The sequence below is a fragment of the Acromyrmex echinatior genome, chromosome 10, assembly GCF_024713525.1.
Source record: "Acromyrmex echinatior isolate Ae372 chromosome 10, ASM2471352v2, whole genome shotgun sequence".
Classification (NCBI taxonomy): Eukaryota; Metazoa; Arthropoda; class Insecta; order Hymenoptera; family Formicidae; genus Acromyrmex; species Acromyrmex echinatior.
Genome location: NC_141861.1, coordinates 5,668,526 through 5,689,296, shown reverse-complemented (window position 1 = coordinate 5,689,296; position 20,771 = coordinate 5,668,526). Strand labels below are relative to the sequence as shown.

General features: G+C 32.7%; 1 protein-coding gene across 1 annotated transcript in view; it reads left to right on the top strand.

Moving 5' to 3' along the window:
* Positions 1-20,132, top strand: part of LOC105151371 (neurotrimin) — an 88,165-nt gene extending 68,033 nt beyond the window's left edge. Inside the window, exons 4-8 of the mRNA XM_011065046.2 lie at positions 3,305-3,460; positions 7,987-8,115; positions 9,219-9,356; positions 11,482-11,634; positions 16,588-20,132. Coding sequence (XP_011063348.1) covers positions 3,305-3,460; positions 7,987-8,115; positions 9,219-9,356; positions 11,482-11,634; positions 16,588-16,835 — 824 coding nt within the window. The 3' untranslated portion in view covers positions 16,836-20,132. The remainder of the gene's footprint in view (positions 1-3,304; positions 3,461-7,986; positions 8,116-9,218; positions 9,357-11,481; positions 11,635-16,587) is intronic.
* The last annotated feature ends 639 nt before the right edge of the window (positions 20,133-20,771 follow it).

Sequence of the window (20,771 nt, the reverse complement as noted above, 5' to 3'; positions counted from 1 at the left end):
CATTGTCGACTTTTTTATACATTGAAATGTTTATTGAATATTTCAAAATATAAAATAAATTTGACCGATTTATTTGACGATGAATTAAAATGTTTATCGAAATATATGTACATTGAAAATGATGGAAAATTATTCAGATTTACGTATTGTAAAAAGAAATCGTTATAATATAATTATCGTTAATTATATTTATTTATCGGCAATAAAAAGAAATTATTTATCGATTATCGTAAAAAGAAGCTTTGTATTCCTAATGTGCCTCTCGGATTTACGCTGTTATGCAATCGTAGCTCTCGGTCCATCCTCGTCGTCTCGTTAGCACACGAAAGCACCATTCGCGTTGGTAGCTTTTTCGCATCCGCGGAAACTTCGTCCTGGAACCTCTTTGCCTTCCGAACACGTCTTTCGTAACTCACCAGGGGGACGCGACGTCGGTCTCTGAGAGAGGACTATTCACGGAGGTAGCCTCTTTCGTGACCGGGAAAGAACTTAGTCCGCGTATAAGCCATGGGAAACCATTCCTGGCCAGCCGTCTTTCCGGTGTACAAACTGCATGTGTACCAGCCATATTCGGCTCTATTCCGTTTCGAAGGCAACTCGATAACGAAATTCTTCGCATTGTTGCCGCGAAAAATGTATCGTGTCAATGGCCTCCCATTCGCGGTGAAAATTATTTTCGCAAAGAGTATATTGGTCGATCATCGTGTGCGTGTGTGAAGAGCCGATGATATTTTATAATAAATCTTATTTTATAATAAACCTTACTCTATATCCTATGCTGTTTTGGAAAGGTCGCTTTCGTGAATAATCTTTGTGTTGCTGACATAAAATTTTGTAAGTTATTAATTCATCTGAATTTCAATGTAAAACAGATATTTGTACGGAAAGAATGGTTTTTTAAAGTATCTAAAAATTCAAGTAGGTACGAAAATAATTTAGTTGATTCATAAAAATACATTCTAGCAACTAGTTTGGACATTCTATATGATTATTTTGATGATCCAAACAAAATTATTTTTAGATATGTGTCTAGCTAAATGTCTAAATATTTTAAAAAGTCGTTCTTTTCATGTAAATAAAGGAGAATTCAAAACACTTAACACTTCTTAACACTTTTGAAATTTTTTACATCATTTATATAATTATAACATAAAAAAATATCAAGTACTTTATTTACGCATTTATAAAAATAATGTTTTATCATTAACATATTTTATTACATACATTACACACAAAAAAACAAGATGGCCAAATATGTCATACATCGAAAAAGGTGAATATCTCGCACGTTAAAATCAATCCTTTTAAAAAAATTGAGTAAAGCTATTGAGTAAAGTTATTGAGCAATTTTATTAATTTTTATGTGAAGTGAATTTAAAGACTAAAAATAATACATAATTTATATGCCAGACATAAAATAATTAATATTCATTAATTGATTGTGAATTTCATATTTATATAATTTATAAAATAAAAATTAAATCATAAGGAGATAGAACAGATTTTAATTTATAATAACCTCCTATTTTATTAAAATACATAATTGTAACAATATTATACTTCCTCACTATCTTTTTTTAAATAGAAAAAGAAAAAGAGGACGAGAGAAGCTATACTTAAATTATCAAAAATTCAATTAATTATTTAAATATTCGAGTATATAGCTTTTGCGTTGGTAACTAATATGGTAATCCGTAGTTCGTAGTCCGAGAATACAGCTTTTGCGTTACTAACTAATACGGTAATCGCCACAGCAGATTAAGATATAATTAAATTTATATCCTTTCATGAAGCTCTCTTTATTAAAGCACATTCTAAATACGATAATATGATTCTTCTATATTTAAATTCGTTTGATGAATAGATTTCAATTGGATAAATAACTTTCGTTCAATCGTTTTATAAATACAAAACCGCAAGAGGGACGAGATTCCTGCAAATTTTTGTCCCTATCGTGCTGAGTGGTTTTTCTCTGGAATATTTTACTGCGTTTGTTAAAGCAAGAGAGAAATTTTCACGATTGTAGTCAGCTGTTTTATTTTTCAAATACATGTATTTTTTATGTCGTTATATCTTTTTGAAGAACACTTTTGTGTAAAATGGTCGAATAACAGATTTAAATTGTTTATAACGAGACAGATTAGCATAAAAATGATGATGCAAATGAGACAAGAGAGATTCAACCCAAAATACCTGGATTAGCATTGATTTTGATGCTTCAGTTGATTTATTTATTCAGATTAGTGGAATGGACGGTAACTCTAAACTATCTAATGTATCGTCTAAGTGCAAAACAATTCGCCATATCGAATCCAGCTGTCATTTATTAAACTTGGATAAAGCGACGTGATGAATTACTTTGCATGATATATTAGTTGCTTATATAGTTCCTTTTGAGTAATCCACTTATATCGTTCTCTTAGTCAGTTCAGATCCTATTTGTATTATTCGCGTGCATTAATTTGTAGAACTAATAAATTGTAACTTCTTTACATTCCGTAAAATTCGTAAAAACAACATATATAATACATATTGCAGGTATTTATGTAAATATATTAAAGATGTATGTGTGTATAAATGAAAAAAATTGTAATTTCGTGCTTTAAAGCGTGCATAGCCATACGAATTATAATAGTTACGTACAGTTATTTCGTATGGTAATCTAGCTCATGACAATTTTACATATCTGCTTGATAAGTAAGCCTTATCCAAATTTTATCCAACAGCTTGCTTGCTCTCGTGCCCGACGGCACGTACGTGCCGTAAAAAGCAGATTCGCCCTAATACTACGCGTCATCGTACTGCTTCCGTCGAGCTTTCGGCTGCGACAAAAATAACGTGGATTTTACGGACGTTAAAAGTCACGCGCGAAAGATCACCTCGACGAAAAAAAAGAAAAGAAAACAGAAAGAAATCCTTCAATGGAACAAAAAGATATTTCCCTACGGAAGCGGAGGGTGAGTCCGGGCCGGCGTGGTCCGGGATTCTGCAAAAATTTCAAACGAACGCGAGATCGGTTGAGCGAATCGAGATTTTACGAGCGCATCCGCCATCCGCGCGAACGAATGGGGCGCGAACCCCAGGATGCGTAAGTGTCGTGCGTGCTCCCGCGGTGTGTGCGGTGTATATGCGCGGGATATTGCACGACGGGAGACGGCGGGGCGTGATCCGCTCGTCGCGAGATAACCATCTATCTGGTCCACGTGAACGATCATCGCGCACAGTCGCGCGCGTTGATACGCGCGCGTGCTCGTGCCCATGCAACCTCTGGGACGTTCTCGTCGCAATGTGGTTATTGTTTCAGTACCGCCGGACATCCTGGACTATCCCACCAGCACGGATATGGTAGTGCGAGAGGGTAGCAACGTGACGCTACGATGCGCGGCAACAGGAACACCGGAGCCGACGGTCACGTGGCGTCGTGAAGCGGGTGGTACGATCAGCTTGTCGAACTGGCAGGGTACGTATCTTCATATTGCTATACCACTACTACTACTACTACTACTACTATTGTTAGTACTACTACTATTACCATATGGTGCACCGCTTCGTTGGCCGCCGATTGTCGCGTATTCCATCGTATAACGAATGATGGTTGTTACTCTAGATAGAGTCTCGTTTCCTCTCACCCAATCTCTGTGTCTCCTTTCAACCCCATCGGCATCGTTGCCTCGCGTTGTTTCGCGTTTATTGAACATAACCCGCTGCTCATAGAACAGCTCCGAGGCTTTTTCTCGATCTCACTCCAAAACAGAGTGACAGAAAGCTCGCCGTCTCGTTTCGCGCTGATTGAGCGAGACGTTTATTGTGCTCTCGTAGCGTATCATTGAATGAGTTTTGATGGACGGCATTGAACCGATATGAATGTGCCTTTTGTTGAATTCATTGTACATTGAACACGTCTGATAATCAGATAAAGGTCGTAAATAAAATAAACAAAGTAAATTTCTTTCTTGGATCCCTAACATATCGTCAAGTGTATGTATTCGATTCACAAATTTTTCTTATTTTTTTTAAACAAAATAGAACAGAAATAAATAGAAAAATTTAAACAAAATAGACGAGAATGAACTTTTATTTATTATAAAGAATGTAAAAAACAATATTTGTTCTTTAATAATCTTATTCTGTACTACTAATCCATTTGCTTATTATATATTTTTATTTTTACAAAACTTTTGATTTTCAATTTATTTCCTTATTGTATTGATGATACAATACTTTCAACAGTAATTTCTACTTTCTCTCTCTTATTATCTTTTCGCCTGTTACAGTCTCTTGCAATTGACGAAAGAATTTAACGATTCGTTACACAAAATGGTTTCTTTCCTGATGTTATTATCAGCAAAGTGCCGTCGGCGTAATGTCCATCGAAATGAAATTGCTGAGCATTTATAATATAAACTCATTTACTTAACCCATTCGGTGAGAAATTAATTTTGTTTACAATTCCGAACGAATTTCTGTCGTTATGCCGACTTGAGTAAAATCTAGCAGGAACTAGTAATCAACATGTAATTTAATTTCTTAATTATTGTAAAAGGAATGTTATACAAATGCGATAGAATGTTTTAACGAGAACTTTCCATTAATACAACAATTCTTCAATGAAGATACATATAATTTAATTATTACACAAAAAGAATGATTTTATTGAAGTATCTAAAAATTTAACTAGATACAGATCTGAAAATAATTTTGTTGGACTATCAAAATAATTATATATGACACTCAAGTATAATATAATAATAATAATGAGCAACGCTGTAAAAAGTTTCTAGTAACCAGGTTGTGTGTCCTACATTATTTTGGTTTAACAAAATCATTTTCAGATCTCTATCCAATTAAATTTTTAAATACTTTAGCAAAAACTATTATTATAAAAATTTAATTTTTATAAATAAATTTTATTTCTATAATTATAAGAATATATCAGTACATTTGGATGCATTTTTTAAATCTTTATATTCTAATTATTTATATATTTTAAACAATTTTTTATGAGACTTGATAATATATTCAAACAGATTTCATAATTGATTATTTCAGTTTTTGTAAGATTGAGGCAAAAGGTTAATGATATTCAGTGATTCAATTCAATAGTTTTTGTTCTCGAAAAACATCTCGTCTGAGAGATTTGCCGTTCTTTCAATCCAATCACATGCTTTCAGCTGTCACCTTCATTCACCGGCATTTCTGTTTTACGCGCCACCCGCATCAAGATTGTTTAGACCTTTTGCTGACTAATTGCGCAAGCAAGTGTCGGAGACATTTCGATTGTACATCAGACAGATAACTAAAGTACCGCTTTAGTCTCTTTCTCTTATATGGCTTCAAAAGTTCGTCTCTTCTTTTGCCATCCTCTTCCTTTTCTATTCGTCTCAGTCCATACTGAATTCGGAGTACTTCTCAAAGACCAACAAACCGACGTGCAACACACACGTAATATATTTTCATCCTTTCGTGTGAAATCGTGCCAAGGGTCAGAAACGAGAGAACGTCGCCCTGTAGTGAAATATCGATTTGTGACCGACTTCTGATGATTTATTCACCAGACAAAATTTCCATTTTTTCGAAGCCGATTTTAAGAAATCACTTTAAATATTTTGTCGCGTCTCACTGTCCCTCTATTCATCTCTTCGTCTTACGTCAATTTTACGGAAAGATTCAATCGTGATTCCATTAGACGATAAGTACCGTAGAATGGAGTATTCGGAAACGCGCTATCGGTCTTACGATTTTCGCAATCGAAATCCGTGCACTCCGTTTGACTTTCTATAATAGTCGAGAAAAGTGTTCGGCGTTTTCTTATTTGTATGATAATTCATACTAAGAGATTTTGCTTTTTGCACACGATAAAAGTTTGAAGTACGAATTTGCCTCGAAAGCCTCAACAGGTGCATGAATGAAAGAGCTTTTCAAATTGTTATCAAAATATGCAGACGTTATTACACACAAATTTCGTGATACATATTTAAATGCTATTGACAAAGTGTTATCTAACATAAATAAAATAATGCTAAAAGCAAGAACAAATGAAGTAATTTACTAATTTAAATAAATATGATAATTAACAATAAAATTATATCGTTATAGTTTTTATAAAATTGTTAAAAAACGATAATTGTACACATTTAACATATTTTACACATTTAACATTTTATAAATATTTTATGAATATTTTATAGATATCTTAATAATTAAATGCGTAATAATATGTGATTGCAAGCTGATTGGATTACTTAAATTCTAAAGAAAAATTTTAATTATCATATTTGACATTAAAATTTTCTTATTACGTACATATATGTGTATACTTTCATAAATTTTGTGATAATTTTATTAAAATAGGATACTTTGTTATGTATGTATGTATGTATTACTTAAATATATTAATATATTATTTAATAAGTTGTAAATTCTCATATTGTGTAAATTATGAACCTATCGTTCTGATAATAGTACGATATATAGATACCTACACATCGGTAGGCCGTTGATCTGTAAAGGAACTATGTAAATTATATGATAATCAATCTCGAAATGAATGTGCTAGATTGTCAATTTAACTTCATTACATACTCGCGACGCGGAACTAATTGTAATTTCAATGTACAAATCGATTAGCACGATTAATTATATAATATCGAAATTAAGGAAATACACATTTTAATTAAACTTGAAATCAATTGTTTCGCAATATTAAGCTAGTCGACCGTATTGCAACATGCGAAACAGAAATTATTGGAAAATATCAGAGAGCAAATATTAATTTACAACATATGAAATTACAGCTGACGTAATGAGTGCTACTTTGTCCACTTTTGCATATTAATATTTATGTTACGTTCCATTTAATACCATGTGCAGTCTAACGAAATTATGTCATTTAGTAGTGAATCAACGTCCCATTTTTTCATTATTATATTGCGAAATCTTTTAATTGCTTTTTCATGAATTGAAGGATATATATTTGTGCTATCTGTATTATTTGCGCGTTTTCAATATTCCGCAAAATTCAGAACATAAGTTTAAGTATGCTTCATGTTGCTACTTGCTTGCTACTTAATTATCGTGCATACGCTTAGTTAGTAACACTACACATTACATGCAACGTAAATATATGGTATATATTATGAGAAAGTACGAAGAAAATGAGAAGAAACATTATTTAAACGCTATTAGTTATTTGTCAAAATTGGATACGTGTATATTTCATTGTTTCATATAACAAAGATGCATTTATTATTATTATTGTATTTGCATTGTCTAATAATAGTAAGTTTAAACATCAAATGTGTGTATAACCGAAAATAATGGATCCAAAGAGACTTTCTGATTTTAGAAAAAGATTTTTACAAAAAAATATTATGTCGTAAAAGGCGTGATTTTCTCTTGAATATACTCGCTATTTCTAATAAATAAACAAATAAATTATCTTATTGATATAGTACTAGCAAAAAGAGTTTTGTTTCCTCTCCACAAATCACGTGCAGATATGATCATGATCGATTTATATAATCCGAAATTTTTTGTTTTAACAAAACTTTTTTTTATTATTCTATGTATATATTATTTTTCAAAATTCATATAAAAATATATCTTCTTCTCTCTTTTAATCTCAAAAAATAAAAGAGTTTAATATATTTATGCTACAATAATACATAATTTCTATCATATCTTTGTTCATTATTTGATTCTGAAAATTATATCGTAATATTAAACAATTTAAATTATTATCTTTTATTATAAAAGATAATGTCAACCATAAGCCGAGATGATTAAATTTATGATTTGTAATTTCAAAAATATGTTTGTAATTTGGAATGCTTAAAAATTAACGGCGCGGTATTAATGTGTGCAATTGGTCAGATCATGTCATAGGTGTGTTTAACTGAACGATGAACGAAGCGTATATAATAATGCGTCGTAATCCATGTCCATATGAATTTGTATGCCCGCATCTACATATGTAAACTGTTGCAGCGGGTAGTATCGTGGGTCCGGAGCTGGAAATAACACGAATCACGCGTCTCCATATGGGACCGTATCTCTGCATAGCGTCCAACGGGGTGCCACCAACAGTCAGTAAACGGATCCTCCTCACTGTTCACTGTACGTAATTTTGCTGCGTGATCCTAAATTCCGTTTTATGACACTAAGGAACACTTCCAGTCAAACGGCAGCGTGAAACGTGGTGAAATACGTTGCGTAAATGGCTTTTCCATTACGATTGAGCGAAATATAATTAAATACGTTTCTCTCCGTTTTACAAGGCGGAAAAAAATATTACGTGAAATTATTTAATCTCCCTTGGAAAAACGAGGATTAATCGAAATTTATTCATACAATCATCGTAAATTAATTTTCCAGAATTAATCTTTTCAGAATGTTATACAATATACCATACGCGATGTAATATTATTAGGATTTCAGTTCGTAAATTTTAATTCAATCAAAACTCTAACTGTTCCGTTTCCATCCTTTGCTTTTCACGCATATATAATTGTGGAAATACGAATGATATTTTATGCAGTTCTGCCCCGTCCTGGTAATAGAAATCCTTTCTTATACGCGCGTCGGGCGCTTGTCGCAAAATATATTTTAAATTGTCGTACTCGCGTGTGGTGTGAGCGATCTCGCGTAATGACGCCTCTCGGGGTAGGCATGGTGAATAGCTGATCCCGAGGGCCATTGTTCCTAAAAACTGAGTTAAATCTTTCCTGCCGCTGGCTACGTAATTTTACTACGCTATATAACAAGTCGCTTACTAAAAGGACAAGTGACGTTTCTGGATTGATTAAAAAAATAAGAGAGCCCTATTTCGAGGGAACATGTTTTAAAAATGGGGGCTGGAGCTTTAGCAAGACTTTTACGTCAAACGTCAGATGCTGTACCTTGTGATGAGTTCATAAAATTGGATATTTCGTTAAATTCTGTACCTGTTTCCCAGCTTTATATAATTTTTAATGTCAAATATTTTAACATTATATTGTCAGCTAGACTTCATTCATTAAAAACAACTGTTTGCAGAGCTGTACATAATAAAATTAATATACAGTGCTATATTGATTTCTTATCTCACGGTAAAAAATTCAATAAAGTATGAGAAAACAAGTTTTTATAAAATAAAAAAAATGTTTCCTTTAATTAAGGTTAGTAATATATAATTTTTATGTTTTAATGGATATTTTATTGAAATACATCATATTGCACAGTTCAGCCAATGGTTTGGATTGAGAATCAGCTAGTGGGTAGTTACGAGGGACAAACTGTTACGTTGGAATGCCGTAGCGAAGCTCATCCCAGTCCTATCACATATTGGACGAAGCCATCAAACGAAACTATTGCCAATGGTGAGCATGTTTATTTCTGTTTGTCCGAATATAATATGCTTTTTGCTTTTATCAACAGTAATATAGAAATAGTGCACAGGAAAAGAAAAATTTAATTAAGGCAGTTTTATAAAAAGTAAATATTTTAAATTACTTTCTATGCTCTTATTAAACATAAATAAAAATCAATATAACGAGCAATTAATTAACATTTATTCAGAGTGAATTGAATAGAACGTACACAAGTTTTGCAAAATAATATTAATATTTTTATCATAGATGTTAAAACAGTGATACTAATAATTCCATCTTAAATTTTTCTCTTATTGCGAGATAAAATAAGTTTTAATTATTTCTTTTTCAAGTTACAAACATTGAATTTGCATCTTAAGATAATATTTATCATTAAAGAATACATGAATAATATTCATTGTCTCAAAACTAGGAAAAATGGAGAGTTTTAATGAAACCGAGAGCGCGTTTTATTCCAATTTATGAAATAATTGTTACAAATTCTTTCCTTTTTCTTCTCTTTTTTTTTTGCGCACGTCGGGAAGTGCACGCACGAGCAGCTGTAATGCAATTCGCCTTAATTACACCGCGCTAACGTGGTCGTTTCACTCTAATTGCTACCATGCACCTTTGCGATATGCAAGGGTTTAAGGGCAAGGCCAGTGGCATTAAAACTTAAGACGTGTGCGTGCCATCTCGTGTCGGGTCGTTAATCCGTGACAGTACCTTTCGTACAGGCTAAAATTTTTTCTTAAAGCGTTATAATGAATGATCTTCAAATTAATTAAGAACACGCGAAATTCTTTTTATGCAGATGGCAATTTTTATCTATTATCGCAAAGTCCATTGTTAGTAGCTTAATTGGCGTTTGATGAAAGTTTCTCACAAATCGATAATATTAGCATTGAATTTTTTTTTAATTAATTACAAAGAGATAATTCTTGTTAGCATTTAGCCGATATTTCTAAATTCAGTACTACTCTGTATTCTTTACATTATATAAGTATAATATAATAAATAATATTACTAGCTGGCATTATTTTATATTTTACTAGACTAATATTAATAAAAGTGTCAAAGGAAGACATTAATTAAATGCAGATAATAAAACATAAAACAATTCAAGAAAAAATAGATTACCTAAAATGACACAAAAAATTTATAATTATTATAAATAAATTATTAATATTATAAATGTACAATAAATATCAAATTTATTAATTAAAATGTATGTCACATTGAATTTACTTTTATTACATACAAATTTTACATGTTCTTTTTCATTATCAGAAATATCCCAACGAAATGTTTTTGCAACAAAATTTTTTTTACGTATATCATATTCCACAGATTTTTTAATACATATTTATAAAATCGCGTATTCTCTTATAATCGAAGAATGCAGCGAACAAACTCTTATAGAAGTGTATGATTTTTTTATTGTTTCGGATAACACAAGATATACCGATATGAACGCCGGTAAACTTTCCTCTGAAATAACTATTTTCCGCATCGACAGTGTCGTATAGCTTGGAATTAATAACACGAAAATCGACATTCACGTCGTCTTCCACGTGCCAGAACGAAAATGACATTTGCACGAATAACATGGTCTGTTCCATGCGTACTTTGTGCGATTCCATAATGTTTAAGCGGCTTGGAACGTAAATATAAAGTTTACTGCTGCATCGATCCGGAATTTTCTGTTATTCCGGGCTGCCATGGAAGCCCTGTCTAGTTAGTGCTCCTCCATTCGCGGCAAACACGCGAAACGAATTAGCTTTTTAACGAGAGACAAGTACAATTGCATCAACGCGAAAAAGCCGGTTTTGCGTCATGCGTTTCCCGTTAACAACCTTCTGAATCATTGACTTCGATTAGGAGGAACGAGTGTATTTTTCATCTAGTCATACGTGCGCTTTACAAGCTTTGTTTTATTAATTATTGTTGATTTTGTTGGTATGCATTTGATATAACAATTTGATATAATAAATGTGTGTTTCTTTATAAACTATACATTTAATGTTATATGTATGCGCACTGATTGATCACGTAAATCTCTATGGAAATTAGCGTTTGCGTTTCGTTATATTTACTATGCTTAATCTATACTGATATTTTCAACGTTTTTTAGACGAGAACTATAAGGTCGAAACAATTCCTAAAGGATTATATGAAATACTTATGAAGCTCGTGATAAAATCTGTACGAGCACAGGATTTCGGAACCTTTCGATGTGTGGCGACGAACTCCCTCGGAGAAACTGATGGAAAGATAAAACTTTACAGTGAGTAACATTTATGAATTCATTAAACTGCATAAGTTGCACGTAACGTATTTTTACGGTATGTACATTACTTGCTTATCTTCGCATAAAGAAATCATTTGTTACTTCAAGCCGATTTCTAATTCCTTTATTCACTTTACATGCTACGTATGAAAAACTGCATGTGCTAAAAATATCTCTTTTAATTTTCGTAACATGTATATTATTATAATATTGTATGTATTATCTGTACGTGTGTTTTAATATTCATGCTCATAGTGATTATCTGACGTAATTATGTAATACAAATAATTTACTGATAATTAAATTTTATCTTATAAATTTTGCCATACTCTGTTTGCTCCTCTACTTCCCGTTTTACCTGCATCGCGCACAAAAATCATGTACAAAAAAAGGATTAGTTACTTGCATACCCTATATATTTTATATATATAAATAGTTAAAAATAATATAAATATTACATTTTAATAGATAACGCAAACTCAAGTTTTATGTTAATATTATTATATTATTCTTATTATTTTTAATCGCATTAATCTTACATAAGGGATTTAAATTAATTTTGCTTATTACTGGAAAATACGATATGGATTTTGTAGTTAAACATGTTTCACGAAAACGTATGTATAGATTAAAACTCATTATGGCGTAATGGTGTACGCGGCGAGATGAATAAAAAATTTACTTGTATCCCAACAACACGGTTATTTCGACAGCAACGAAACATCTCTCCTGTCTCGAAATTTAACCAGAGGCGCGCATGATTCTTAAACGGATAACTTATCGGTTTATCGCCGATCGATATTGCCTACTCGACGTAATTGCCCCAATCTCAGTGTACCAATACCCCTCGTTCTCCGCACCGTTCCACGATGCCGTCGCTTGATCTCTATCATCGTTCTATGCATATGAACTTTGGAAGCTAGACAACCTCCGTACCTGTTTACCCTTGTTCTACCACTTACCCTCGTCGCGTTGATAGGGTAAAAGAGTAGCGATCTTGCAGGACGTGAAAGATGTTGCCGCTCGTTAGCTAACAACGTTAGTAACTTTGCCATTTTTTTTCGCGAGAAGAAATATAGGAAGAGCAAAGAGAAAATAAACTTCAATAAGGAGACATGCTAGGAGACAAATCGTCGCTGCAAATCAAGTGTAAGGAATAAGAGACCGAGTCGTAGTGTCACGTCGCATCGCATTGAGTCGCGTCACACGTCATGTCATCTCATCTTCGCGTCACTACGTCACGCGTCCATTCCTCTCGCCGTCATTATATTTCATTGGATCTCACGCATGAGGTTCAAGTGGCAAGCACGCCAAATGCGTAAAGCACGACCCGTCTGTTCCGTTCGATCTCGCTGATGTTAATTGGTCGTCTCTTCAATTAGAGTGTCGACGGTGGCGAGGTCGGACGGAAGCGATGCGTTCAAAGGGAGAGGAAGAAAACGGTGGCTTTAACAAAAATCGTCGTTCATGATTGGATAACGGAAAGGAGAAGGGAGAGAAGAGGCCGTAGTGAGGCACTTAATTACCGACAATTGCAAATAAAATGCTGCGGTCGAAGCGAGGACGGGAAAGCCCGGGGACACGCCCGCACGCCTGTACAGACCATCACGAATTTCCATTCTCGCGAATCACTTCTCCAATAATTAGCCCAGCAATTTAATTCAACGGGCTTGCGTTCCGTTAAAACGTCAGTCGACTAGCATGCCTCTCTGTCGCTATTATCGGGAGCTTTTTCCGGCAGCGCGACACGTTTAACAATATTAGCAATAATTACCGCGAGGAGGGGGTGCACTGGTCTGTGGATTACATGTTCCGCTAAAGTCGGTTAACTTCGATGGGAATCTTACTTGAGCTTGACTGAAAGGAGGGTTGCAGGGCAAGGAGGGTGAGAAAGGACGAATTATCGACGGACATAGCGCGAATAGAGAACAAGTCGTGCAGGGGATGCTTTAAGAGCAGCTAAGACTGCGAAGGAACTTTGCACCACCGCGTCGCTCGTTCCGAGTCTGTACAATGACGTGCACGCATGGCATGCAAAGTCTGTGCATGATGGCCTATATTCAAATTGCATTATATCGCCGGATGAGGGAGCGTGCGCGCGCGCGCGTATAGATGTGACCGATAAACGTGCCGTGGTAGCCATGGTCATTAGTTCACTTTTGCTTCGCTTGCCGATAGAAGCGGATGTTCTTTGAGAAAGAATTAAGTCGCAATTGGCCCAGTAAATCTGATTTCGAAATATCCGCTACTATTATACGGTAAAGTAACTCCTGGAAGTTATTAGCAATCACTAACGTAATTACTATTTTATCATTATCTATGTACTTGTATATTCCAATGAAATTATAGTTGCGTTAAATTGTGTATTCAATAAGTTATCTGAACGTGCAGACATAATACGCATGCCACGTACAGAATTATTAGGTTGCTCTTAATTTCTATGATTGTATAGAGGTCTAATAAAATAATTGCGTCCCTCCATCGTTTGACGCTTTTACCTCTTTAAGACTGATGGTGCGAATGAAACTTCTAAAGGTATATCCATAATTCTTCGCTTTATTCATAATTCTTTGCGAAAGACAGATGAAAAGATAAATGGAAAGAAGACAAGTTGAATTATTTTAGCTCTACGGTTGATCATTGCTCACCTTCAGACGCTATAAAGCGCATTATCATGAAATGGCAGGCATCACCAGTAGTGAAGTGAACAGAATTACGGATCTTACGGTGGAACACATTACTGGCTAATTGCAGTGAGGTGAAAGAGCTCTGAGCATCTTAAACCACAGTCGCAATATTCATTACCGCAGACACAGCGAGCATCAAAGGCGATGATATAACGGCATGGTAATAAATGTAAATTCGTAATTTAAGGTATTCGAGACGAACGGCTGTTTCAACGGCTTTTCGGTAACGGCGCGATAACGCAGGTCCGACCACAATTCCGATATTCAACCGGAACGTAGTGTCCGAGCGTATTAATTAATGTATTTATTAAATTGTGCTGTTGAACTGTCAGGATCGTCGAGAGCACACATTCTGCATCTGTACTTCCGAATACACGGTGCAGCGTACGCTTTCCGAGATTTGCAAACAGCTACTACGAGTAAATATAAACGCATTGACCTTGCAGAAGTGCAAACACAATTGTCGCTCGCGAATTGAAATCAACGTTGCATAAGCTTCTGCACATCGAACGAAAGTTGATTACTATTTCAACAATATTTGGCTCACATCTGCACGAAGGTAACTTTCAGACTGAAATATGCAAAAGAGCCTTTAAAGGATAAAACATAGGCAAGTATGTAAATACATAAAAAAATTCGTTATATAAATACATTTCTCTTTTCTCACAAAAATTATTTGATTAAAATATATTTGAAAATATCACATTAGTAGAAATATATTTGACAAATGTATGTAATAACAAATGTATGTAAAAAAAATTTACTACATTTTAATATATACGTTTTTAATAGGTATTAAATAAACATTTACTTACAGAGAATAAATATTTAATCAAATTAATGGTTTGTATTAAATAAATATGTGTTTACATTTAGTAAATTTTATTTAGAACTATTCATACAAATATTTATTAAAATTTTTTTCAGTGTGTAAATTTTTCAACCTTTTAACCAGCTTACATAAATCTATGTCCACCACGTCAAAATTGAAGGAAAAGTACAATTGTCTTTACGCTTTTATTTGCAACATTGTTTTTGTCATAATCCATCGATATTCACCTTTATTTTATAGTCTCAACTGTTAGGGATTGTCACCTCAGTACGTTGTGTGTGGCTTGCACGTTGTCATCCTGTGGATTAATTAGAAAAAGTCTACTTTCGTCTCGTGCGGAAATGTCGATGCACGCACGAGAGAATTAATATCGCTTCCGAACTCTCGACATTTCGACGGAGTGTGCAAGTGACAAGAGCTCTCCGGGTTTGCGGGAACACCGTACGGACGACATTCCAATACGTCAAACCGGGGAGCATCGCGCGGAAAGTCCGACCGCCTGGCCGATTATTTTTCTGGTTATTACTCGCGGACAGGCTTTACCGATATCTCGATTCGCCATTTACGCCCGTTCGCTTCAAACGCTATTCGACGTAAAGCGGCTTTCTACTGTGTTACATACTGCGACGGACGTTCAATCTCTATTCAAACGATCACACCAATTTTTAAGCGCCAACGTTCGCCATTGATTCATCAATTAGCTAATGTACTTTTTATTTCGTTATCGTTGACTTTTATCGACACCGTAATTACGAAACTTCATGATCATATAATGTTACCGTCCTATAAATATTTTTATTTAGTATATAGAAAGCTTGTATATGTTTACTTTGATATCTGTTGCAAATGATTTTACATTGAAGCCAATTGATAAAACCAATGCTAGTAAACATGGCGACAAGCATGGCTTAAACTAATACATAAACTACACGAGCTTTTAGCTTATATAATTAACTTTGAAATCGCGATTTCTATTTTGTCATAATGGATTGCACATATTTAAACTCACACGTATTTAATTCCATTTGCTCCAATTAAAGAATTTGTTATTCATATTTGCTTTTAGATAATAATAATTTCCGATTATATTATTTAAAACAAATAATTTTTTGAATTAAGAGTAAATTAATTGATGATATTATGTTCAGTAAATTTTAATGTTTAATTAAATACTAGCATATTATGTGAAAAGATTGCTAAAGAAAAAATTAACTTGTTCAAAAAGTAAATAAGACGAAAAATAACTCTCTGAAGAAATCTATATGAAAGAAAATAGCGAGATACACATTAGTCTCTTAAATCACAAAAAGGTCCGTACTAGCGATTCTAAAAGCACGCTAAAGCTATTTCACTTTTTATCGGAAGCACACTTCACACGTTACTTGGTAACATTAACTCTAATCACCCAATTTATTGTGTCACCATTTTCAGGGATCGATAAGCCGCCAACGACGCGCAGACCAGGCTCGAGGCGTGAATCGAAGAAAACATGGAAGATCGATCACAATCATGAGAAGAAAGCTGTGAAAGACGAGCCAATGTTAAAGGGCGACGATATTGGTGACGAGCAGATCGATTTTCAATCGGCGACGGCCTCATCGTCGTTTCACCGTCATTTATTTATAAATTTCGGAATAACCACCATAACTGTGATATTGGCCGGTGGTTTATCCACGTAGGCCACTGTTGTGTAGAAACTGTGTGTGTTACGCGAAGATTAACACAATGTAGAAAACGTTCTCCAGATGCGAGACTAGGTATCGTGGTGAACGTCACAACGAAGGAATGTCGATATGAATGATGCTGTGTAGGATCGCTGCTCTCCTAAAAAATCTCTTCCTGTTGTACATGAAATTTACATAAAGCGAAGCATAGAGCGAAGAATCGTTTTTACATGGAGTCCGGAATACCTGGCTGATTAGGCCAGAGTGACCAGGGTACTTCGTGAAAAGCGTAATTAACACATTGCAAGCCGAACGTGTACTAATAGATTTTCCTTCCCTAAAGACATAGAAAGCCACCAATCTATTAACCCCTTTGCGCTGAAGGTGCCAGAGTAGCTGGCTTTTACCGTTTCCATTTCAAGCGGTAACTCTGTTGACCTCGCCATCACTTAAAGAAGAAAGTCTGTAGATCCAGTAAAAAGGGGCACATATTATTTGCAATCTCATTTTCTAATTAGTTACAAAAACAAATATTGACAAAGACATAAAAATTACATTTCAGCGCTTACTCAAAAAGTTTTACTTTGTGCAAGCATATTTTCTATTTTTATATTTAATATTACATTTAAAAATGTCCACTTTGATTTGTTAAAAATTTAATTTAATGGTGTATTAATTTGTTTTAGAAACACACGTAAAAAAAGGTGTTTACTGCAATAGTGAGTTAAGTCACATTTTATAAAAACAGGGAAAATGATTAATTAAAATTAAAGTGATAGGAAAAATATATTTATTTTTCGTAAAATGTAGGTTAACCTATTGCTACAGTGCTCCCTCCCATATAAATAATTATGTTGACGTAAATGTTGTCGTTACTTTTGCATTTGAAAAAAAATATTAAGCGTATATAGCTTGCAATTTGCTAATAATGTCAAAACGTACAAGGACGCAAAGAATGAGAGTGATTGCGTTATACATAGTTTATAATTTCAAATAATTTTAATTGTAAAAAGTTGTCTATTATTTCTTAGAATTTGCAGTCATCTTTTTCGCATGATTTCAAAATATGTATATATGAAATTTTTAATTTTAATATCTTTTTTATTATGAAAAATGTAAATGTTAGAATGCTAAATTTAGTTATACCTTATGTAGGATGTAAGAATAAATAAATCCTCTTGTATATATATATAGCAAGGATAATAAGAAATCTGAAATAATGGGTTAAAATTTATTTATTAAGAAATTAATATAAAATTAATAAATGGATATAATAATTTAAATAACAAATACTTCATAATAATGCCAATATATTAAATTATCATGTTGCTTTATGAATTATGTTTACAATATAGAATTACAATTTGCTGATTTACTCAGCCTTTTGTTTATTTCTCGGACACATAAATTATATCGCTGAAACAAAGTAATGTGCCTCACAGGAAATATTTTCATCGAGAAGAAATTTATTTCGCTTAAGTATGTCGCAATAATTTTTAAACAGAGAGAATTGTAAAACGGATCTACCGTATTACATTATAAGTGGCTATTCCAATGATCTCTCTCTATATAGTAGTTAAAGAGGAGTGCTCCATTTTCAATTTTATTCAAACTGATAGTGGATGTGTTCTTTATTATAGTCAAGGATATGGATAATGTAATAACACTTTATAAAACCTGCCTATATTACCTTATAAGAGATCTGATCGAATATCCTTTATTGATGGCATTGAATATTAATTATTGCGGCATTGAAGAGAAAAACGATAATTACGTAAATAATTTTTTAGTTAATCTTTTAGTTACAAATTTCAATACATATATTATTAATAGCAGCACAAAAATTTGTAGCCATATGTAAAACATTACTTTACGATAAAGAGTAGCGTATAGTTTTGCTTACTGCTCGCGCTTTTATTTCTTAGAATTTGTTTTTAATTCTTGTAAAGTACTTTCAGTAAATATACTTTCGCATATAAAAATGCTGATTTAATGTAATTATTATTTATGTTACAGGATGACAATAATTTTCTGAAAATTTCCGTTATTCAACGGAACGATCAATAACTATTTTTAATTCAAATACCTCGAGATCATACAAACATAATAATGTATAACAGGCTTATTGTACAAATAAGTAACATTTATCTATAGAAATCATTAGTTCTTCATCTGTACACTATAATTTAGTGATTAGTGTTTTAGATAAATGATGATTATTATACAGAGTACGAACAGTGTTATATCTTAACGTAGTTCTTTCTGAACTATAAATTATAAATCATTAAAAAATTAGAAAATTAATTTTAAAAATTAGAAGATTAATTTTATAAATAACAAAGATTATGTGTTTAATATTTATAAAAATTGTATGTGTTACTTTGACAGTTTATATAACATTATTTTAAATAATTAATATTTTCATACATGTATGTGTGAAATTAATATATATATGAAATATGGAAATGTTAAGTTTGAAAAAAATTAAAGTTAAAATTCGCAACTTTTATAATTTCTGGACATCTATATTTTAATTTTTTTTATACGAGAGATTTAATTTTTTTCAGCATACGTTGAGCGTAGGAAAAAATAAATCTGTAAATTGCTACATATTATAATTTAACATCGCTCTTGCACAAAATATCGAATGTGCAATATTTTTAGTCGTCAAAGCAATACTACCGATTCATCAGTTGAGCTTTCATTTCATTTCCTAACGAATTTGTTATCAATCTGTTTCATCAATCGATTATAAATTGCAAGTTCGGCTTTCCAAATGAACCCATCAATTTCGCGGTGCCGCTTGCGTATGTTTGTGATGACCTCAAATATGCTATGTACATATATGTAGATGCGTGATAATCGGTATATATATATATATATATATATATATATATATAAATTATATTATACGACGCCACGTTTGTTCAATGCATAGAGCTATTGGTATTGTATAATAATAGTGTGTGTACGATAATGTAGAATAAGCCTCAGGGACATGTATATACGCTAAGCTGTAAGTTATATTAGTTTTTGCATTTGTGGTCACAATAACTCTTCCCTCCCGTGTAAATATAATGTATAACTTATCGTGTATTTGGGCAATAAATGTTAGACAATCGTGATAATTCTTTGTGCGAATTGTTACGTTTGTGTTGTAGGTCATTCCATTCTTTTCAACGAGACTTCTGATTTACGACGGAGCAAAATTTGTTAAATTATATAGACTGAATGAAAGAAGACTGTATTTCAATAAAAAGATGTTATGCAGGCTCCCCGTTCCTGTTCACCACATCACTCATTTATAATATATCTGATCAATTTGAAGTCTTTAATTTCAAGAAGTGAAAATAGACTTTAATTTTAAGAACTGGGAATAAGAATTTTCTAATGAGAAATGATTCATCGAATTGTCAAATCAACGCCGAAATCAAAAATCGTCGGCGTATCAAAATCAATTCGATATAAATTCGATGAGTCATTTCTCATTAGATTATTCAATGCTATATTGTTTTGTGATATATTATTAAATAGATTATTTTTTACTTTACAAATTTTACTTAAAAATTTCATTGAAATTAATTGCGTTTAACATTTTATAAGGATTAAAGTTTTATTATCTAATTAAATCAAATACTTATATTTATAAAAGTATTTTATTTTATGTTATTATAGTTTAACTGAAGAATTATTAATAATAGATAAAAGAGAATATGATAAGTCTGTGTAGAGAATGTCTTCATTGAAATTGTAGATAAGTAAGAAATCAAATGCATGAATAAATTTTTGAATTATTTCATATTATAATAAATCAATGATGAATGAAAAAAGTTTATAAGTTTACATGTACAAAATAATCCAATAAGATAATAATAAGCATATACTTTTTCTCTCTTACATATTATATGATGATTAAAAATGTAAAGTTATCATTGAATACAAATTTCAAAT